This window comes from Tupaia chinensis, unplaced genomic scaffold (genome assembly GCF_000334495.1).
Source record: "Tupaia chinensis unplaced genomic scaffold, TupChi_1.0 Scaffold138725_1, whole genome shotgun sequence".
Lineage (NCBI taxonomy): Eukaryota > Metazoa > Chordata > Mammalia > Scandentia > Tupaiidae > Tupaia > Tupaia belangeri.
Window position 1 is genome coordinate 2,323,435 of NW_006198617.1, and position 7,252 is coordinate 2,330,686.

Genomic DNA, 7,252 nt, shown 5'->3' on the forward strand with positions numbered 1-7,252 from the left:
ATGTCCACAGAAGGGAGATGCGGATCCCATGGCAACGCGAGTAACCTTACGACACCGGGGTGCGTGGAGAACACACAGCTGCTCACAGGTCGAATGACAACCGGGGTAGGAAGCCGAGCTCAGAGCTACCCCGTGGACAGGACAGGAGGTGGGCAGGGCTGGGAGAGGAGCCCCGAGGTTGTGTGCCCTCTGTACTGGCAGGCGCCGGTCCCCAACGCTCTGTCACTGCCAGGAAGGTGTGTGAATTCTTTATTAAGGCATAGAAGGTATGGGCGCCCTGCTTCTGGGCGAAGGCAGCCGCTCCTGCAGACACGATGTTGGAGCACAAGCTCCGTCCTGGCATCACGCCCGGCTTCCCAGGACGGCTGTGGAGAGAAGCGGGTGCTCCGGGTGTCGGCCCCTCACTGGCCCAGGGGCTCCAGAAGGAAGCGGCCCTCCTCGCAGCACAGCGGCCCACAGCTGGGAATGCACAGATGCCCGCTGTCAGACCCTCCGCTACCGCTTCTCCACCTCGTGCCGACATGACCATCCGTGGGACCCCAGCAAGCAGGCTCCTCAGCAGGGGCTCTGGTCACTCCTGAGCCTCGAGCAGAGGGCCACCGTCCGGCACCGCCCTCCAGAGGGTGCTGGCCACGAGCTCCTTTCAAGGAAGGCCCAACTCCAAAGCCAACACGTTCCTCCGAGTTTGCAGGACAGTGAGCGGCCAGCAGTCCTGCTTCGCTGGTTTCACGGTCTGAGAAGGCGGCCCTCTCCACCCGGCCCCGCCCTCATCTGTTCTGAGGACAGAAGGGACGGGTGTGTCCGGGCTGGTGGCAAAGGCTGCATTTCCGGAGCTTCTTAGCTGTGGACCCCGTGTCTGTGGAACCGGCCCGAGGTCGTTTGCTTCTGGCCTCTGGTCCTGGGGTCGGGCCTCTGCCACCCGGCCAGGGCTGGACTCCGACGGTCCCTGCGGGGAGAGGCAGGGAAGGCCGAGTTCAGAACCAGCACCCGACAGCTCCCTGTCCAGGCAGGGTGCATCTACCCATCGCCTGACACCCCTCTCAAGGAAGCAAAGCTCCTGGACACTCTGTCCCACTCTCCTGGGAGAGAAGCGTGAGCGCCACTGTGCCGCCCTGAGCAGAGGCGGGAACCCGGGTAAGCATCTGGCCCGCGGGGAGTGGGTAACAGCTGCAGTCGAGGCCTTGCTCCACCTTCCACGCGAGGAAACCTGGGCTCCGGATCTTCCAGGCCCTGGGCAGGCCCCCTGGCGCTGGCCTCTCCAACTTGGGCCTGGCATGGAGCTGGGCCCTCTGGCACTGGTGGCTGGCTCCAAGCCCTCAGCCCCCTTTTTAAGGTTTTTGCCATGGGGGCCGTGTACTTGCTGAAGAGACGGGGGAAAGTGAGAAATCACCCCCTGGGGGGAGGGCCACACCACAGGTCCCTGCTCTCCTCTCAGGATTTCGTGCACACGCACCCGCGCCTGGTGTTTTTCAAGCTGCTGGGTCCGGGACTCAAGCTATGATGGGCCACGTGGGAATCCATCACTTTAGCCACCACGCCACGCTGGCCCAGTCCTCTGCTTTTTACCAGACCTTCCGGGTTCTCCGCGCCTGTGCAGCGCTGCTGCCGGGTTAGAAGCACAAGCAGCACTAACTGCCCTCCATGAACCCGAGCCCTGTACAGGCAGGCAGGTGGGGCCACACGGAAGGCCGGGTCTGCACCCCAGGGCCTCCCTGTGCACACCAGGGCACACGTGGCTGTGCCCGTGACCGGGCTGGCGGAGGCCGGGGTGAGTTACAACATGAAGGCTGTTGGCGTGCCCGTTTCCCAGGGAATGAGAACGTGACAACGGAAATGTGTGCTCAAGGCCACAGCGGGGCTGTGTGAGAGCTGCGGGACTCCGAGCACCTGTGGGCCGTTCGGTAGGTCTCAGGGTCTCATCGGCTTTTTCCGTGCACCAGAGCCGCAGGGACCGTCCAGACTGAGGGCCAGACGCTACATCAGCCGGCCGGCGGGCGCACTCTAGCCCAGGCCGTGTGACCCGGGCAGAGGCCGACGCTGATGTCCTCACAAGGTCTACAAGGGCCAGGGGAGCCGCAGGGCCGGGGAGGGGGCCTGAGCTCTGACCTGGGGCTGTCACTGTCTGACCATGACAAAGGCCACCCCTGCCTGGACACCTCCCCTCTCCCCTCTGTAATTACCAGCTGAGTGACGCACACCTGACGCAGATGCACAGCTGCCCAGTTAACAGACGCTGCCCTTTAAGCTGAATCGAAGACGGTACAGGCCACTGCCCCGCCAGTCAAGTGAGGCAGAGTGGCCCGGGCGCCCTCCCGATCCCCACTCCTCTACCCTGCCCTCGTCCTGCTGTCTCTGGTCTCCGGAGCAGAGACCACTCTGGAAGCCACAGCGGGGACCTGGAGGCCCCGCCTCGCCTCACCTGGGGCCATGTTCTCGTCCGCCCACTGGAAGAAGCCGCACTGCTGCTCTCTGGGCTTGGCGCACGTGTGGAACTGGCGCCCCTTGTTGGGCCCGTCCTTCTGCACAGTCCGTGTGACGGCGGGCTGGCTGCACAGGCAGGATGTGCCTCCACCACCACCATCCCTGGGGTGGCTAAACCCAGTTGGGTGGCTGCCTGAGGCAGGCAGGGGTCCTAGGGAGCTGCCGGGAGGTCTTGATGCCAAAGCGGGAAGCTTCGCTCCTGCTCCCGGAGGGCTGCTGTCAGCCCACAGGAAGAAGCTGCAGCCACCGCTGTTGCACTTGTAGAACTGACGGCCCTGGTTGGGGCCCTCCTTGCGGACCGTGAGGAGCACGGCCTCCTGGCCACAGTTGCAGGTCACGGAGTTGCCCTCGCCAGCTGTGGGGGGCGGGGGGAGGGCCCGGGCTAGCGCCTTCGAGGGCCCAGTCTGTCTGTGGTCAGGAGGCTGGGCGTGGGCACGCTGGCTGCTGTCCATTCTGTTCAGGGACTGGCTAGCCTGCAGGTGGCCAGAGGGCTGGCTGACTCTGGGAGGGCCCCGTGAGAACCTCAGGTCCAAGATCTCCCTCAGGGTCTCATCGCATCCCCCGATGCAGCCAACAAACTCCAAGGGCATGGTCGGGGGCAGACTGCCACGCTTGAACTTCAGTTTCAACCTGGTGAGGCCAGAGACGAGGAGCAACATTAACAGTCCGCTGTCCGCATCTTTCCTCGGTCCACAGAGGGCCCCTCCAGCTCCTATGCCCCAGGACGCCCATGCGGACACCTGTGAGGTCAAGCCCGACCCCATTCCAGCTCCCACAGGGGCACAGGGCAGGAAGCAGTGCGGAAAACCCGAGATACCAAGTAATAACCGAAATACAGACACCTTTAAAGAGCGCGTTTCCCTATACCAGTGGTTCTCAGTGTGGTGTGGCCCCAGGCCCTTCCACGGAGAGGTCAAACTGTAACGCTGCTAAGAAGCCCCATGTTTTGTCCCGTCCCTCACGTGCATGCACTGGAGGGTTCCAGAGGTGACAGAAGTCCCATGTTTTGTCCCGTCCCTCACGTGCATGCACTGGAGGGTTCCAGAGGTGACAGCACGTGCAGCGGCTCGGAGGGATGCAGACACGGGTGCGGGAGCCCGGCTGTCTGCGGAGTCAGACGTGAGCCCCGTGGAAGAGTAAAGCGCTTATTCATGCTATTACTACTTTGTTATTCAGTTCCAGAGGGCGTGTGCACTTGCCAGAGACAGAGAGAGAGGAGGGAGAGCACCCCTAGAGGTGTGGTCATATCCCGGTCCCTTCTGCTCCGTCTCTATCCCGTCGGGTGTCTGGGCACGCACGCACACGTACCCAGCATATTTTTGGGGGGAGGTTTTTTGTTTTGCTATAGGACGTGTGCGTTTGCTAGAAAGACAGAGACAGAAAGTGAGAAATCTCCCCCCAGGGGGGATGGCCACGCCATAAACATTTCTCTATTCCTGGGATCTTGGGCACGCATACACACACACCCGGCACGAGTTTAAGCCACTGAGCCCAGGACTCGAACCATGGTCGACTAATAGGAGTCCAGTGACATAGCCATGACGCCAACTGCTGGTCCCCCATCATGTTTTTTCAGGTTGCTAGAACTGTGATCTGAACCATGGCTGGCCACGGGGTAGCTGGCTCCCGTAACTATCTGGCCTTGGGGCCAGCCCCAGATACTGTTAATATCTGATTAAGGATCCATCTGGAGAGGAAAAGGGCCTTTACGGCTCGGATTCAGGATTCAGGATTCAGGATACAGGATACAGGGAAGGCCCGCCCCGGCCTGCCACAATGGGGCTGGCACATGAGACACCGCAGGGCGGATGAGGTGCGCTCACCCCGGCAGTGCTGAGGAGTGGAACCCCCGGGGCACCCAGCTCACCTGTAAACAGGGTGGGGCTGACAGACGGGACACACGCTTCCATCCCGGCTGGCCTCCAACACCGAATCGGGAAACCACACGGCTGACCGGCACTCGGGGAACCCCGTGCAGCTGAGGTAGAACCTGGGGAGACCAGGGGAACGTGGGGCACGGCCAAGGCTGTCACCTGGCCCGCACGGAGTCCTTTCTCCAGCTGCCTGACAGGACACCCGTTTTCCTGAAGGCAGTCACTGGTCTTGAACGGCTCAGGAAAAGGGGCCTCCATTTATCTCCCCCATTTCTAGAACGGGGCAGCCAGCATCGGCCAGGCTTTCGCACCACATACTGCGCTTTCTGCGTGGTGCGCCCTCACCCTTCCCTGCGTTTCTACCTCACAGTAGCCCAGGGCCATGCTAACGGTGCCCTCAGTCAGCTGGGGCGAGTCAGGACCTCGCGATAACCCAGGGCCGTGCTAATGGTGCCCTCAGTCAGCTGGGGCGAGCTGAGGTTGGTGTGGCCTGGAGACCTGCCCAGGGATGTGTGGGTAGTGCACCAGCAACCGGAACTGGACCCGCCTTTGCTCCCAAGACCTAAACCACTAGTCCCTGTCGCCATCTGCCACCCTCCAGGCATGAAGCTTTCAGGTGATGTCTAAACCTCTCTGAGAGTGCCGGGAACAAGGCAGAGGGAACACCAACCCTGAACCCCAGTTATTTAAATAGAAAACTCACAAACTCGGGAACCAGCAGTTAGCGTAATGGCTATGTCGCTGGACTCCCACGTAGTAGACTGTGGTTTGCGTCCCGGACCCAGTGGCTTAAAACTCACGCCGGGCGCGTGTGCGTGCATGCTCAAGATCCCGAGAGGAGAATAGAGGAGAATGGAGGAGAAGGGATTGCGGCGTGACCATCCCCCCTGGGAGGTGATTTCTCGCTTTCTGTCTCTATGTCTCTCTCTGTCTGGCGAGTGCACGTGCCCTATAGAGAAAACCTCTCCAAAAAAAAAAAAAGGGAAACTCACAAACTCAGCAGTGGAGGTGCTCAGACACAGCCTGGAGTGGCCAAGCCCGTGACAACTCCAGAGCTCCCTGGGGTCTCAGAGCCGCACCTGTTGGTGCCAAGTACCCGGAGAAGGCCGAGGTCAACCAACAGTATCCTCCCTCTTACATGCCAACCCGCACTAAGCATCAGTCATTGACAGCACTTAATAAGGGCTATAATGTGCCGGTGTTGGGCAAGCCCAGGGTAGCAAGGCTTTCCTGTTCGAGGGTGACCTGCCACCTGCTTCCAGGGCCGGTCCGTGGACCTTCGGTTTCTGTGAGCCAGGGTGGCCCTGTCTTCACCAAAGCTGACCAGGCCACGCAGAAGCTGGAGCAGCAATGCTGCAGCGCACGGAGGGCCGCTAGATGGAGGAAGGTAGTGAAGACCTGGGTTCAAATTCTGTCTTTACGGCTTGTGAACAAGCCCTAGGCCCTCTAACTGATCTAGTGCACTCGAAACGAGGAGGCTGGGGTTTCAGCCCGATCTGGAACCGAAGCCAGCGGAGAGGCAAACGCCTATGCTGAGTGTCGACAATGCCGCAGGCACCGTGCTGCGGCCAGCCCTCACTCTAACGTAGCTCCGTGAGGCGGACACTATGTAGCTTATCTTACGGGAGAAAGTGGGGCTTGGAGCCGTTCAATAATGTGCTCTACGTCACAGAGCTTGTGTATGGGAGAAGTGGGATTTGAACTCAAACTCATCTGGGTCTGCCCTTCCTCTTCCTCCACCACTCACACCATGAGTTTGGGGGTTTTCTACTTAAATAACTGGGGTGGGGCCAGCAGATGGCATGGTGGTTAAATGCGCTGGATTCTCACATGATTGAATATAGTTCGAGTCCTGGACGTGGTGGCTTGCTTTCTCACTTTTCCTCTCTGTCTCTCTCTGGTCAAATTTAAAAAATAATAAAAAATAAAATAAAATAAATAAATACAAGCAAATAACTGGGGCTCGGGGTTGGTGCTCTCCTCTGCCTCCCTGTGCCCAGGCACCCTCCGAGGAGTTTATGCACCACGGAGCTGTGTGTATACGCGGAGTAAACGGCGTCCTGTCCACAGGGCACAGAACTCCCTTACCGCCAGGCCTCTGCCTGGTGGAGCACTTCAGACCAGGCCCAGACCCCGCCCCGGGACCTGGCTAGCTCCCACCCCGGCCCAGGGACCATGACGTCGCCTGCCTTCAGTACACGGACATGGACTGTCAGAGAGCTGTCCGCCGACACAGCAGACGCGGGCGAGCAGGGAGGGGAGCCGGGGCACTGACCCGCCGGTCTTCTTGGTCCTGAGGACCATGTCCTTGTTGCACTGTGGGCACTTCCGGATGGGCTCGGGCATGGCCGGGTACATCTCTTCTTGCTGGACCACCTCCGCTCTTTCCCCAAAGTACTGGGACAAGGCCTCGTCCAACCTGCGGGAAGGCAGACACGCGTGGGCCGGCGTCACTGAAGGCACTGCCGGCATTCGCGGCAGCACGTGGGCCGCGGGGCTCACTGGCCGGCCTGGGCAGAGACGCACAGCAGCTCCGAACCAGCTTGGCCAGCTCCCGGGAGCCTGGCTTTCCGCTGGCCACTGGCCTGCCCTGGGCCACAGGCCGAGGACAGCGTGCGGCAGAGCCTGTCTGCGCTCCCTTCACAACGGGAGGAGGCCCCACAGGAAAACACCACTGCCACTCCTTCCACCATCTACCCCGAGTCGGAGTTGATCCCCAGGACCACCCCCACTTCAGAGGCCAACCGCAAACCCCAGGTTGTTTGACCAGTGCTTCTGGCCAGCCAGCTGTCAATGAAGGCTCTCTGGGTTTGAGTACCTTGCCAGAGCGGCTCACAGGACGCAGGGAGACACCCGACGTGCTTGCTTATTTACTCTACAGGGTGCTATGAAGGGCT

The 7,252-nt window shown here is 60.9% G+C and overlaps 1 protein-coding gene across 1 annotated transcript in view; it reads right to left on the minus strand.

The window, feature by feature from the left end:
* Positions 1-232: 232 nt before the first annotated feature.
* TOP3A (DNA topoisomerase III alpha) overlaps positions 233-7,252 on the minus strand; it is a 37,298-nt gene continuing 30,278 nt past the window's right edge. Inside the window, exons 16-19 of the mRNA XM_006161647.3 lie at positions 6,631-6,774; positions 4,349-4,471; positions 2,420-3,111; positions 233-946 (exon numbers count right to left, since the gene is read on the minus strand). Of these exons, the coding sequence (XP_006161709.1) occupies positions 768-946; positions 2,420-3,111; positions 4,349-4,471; positions 6,631-6,774 (1,138 nt within the window). The 3' untranslated portion in view covers positions 233-767. The remainder of the gene's footprint in view (positions 947-2,419; positions 3,112-4,348; positions 4,472-6,630; positions 6,775-7,252) is intronic.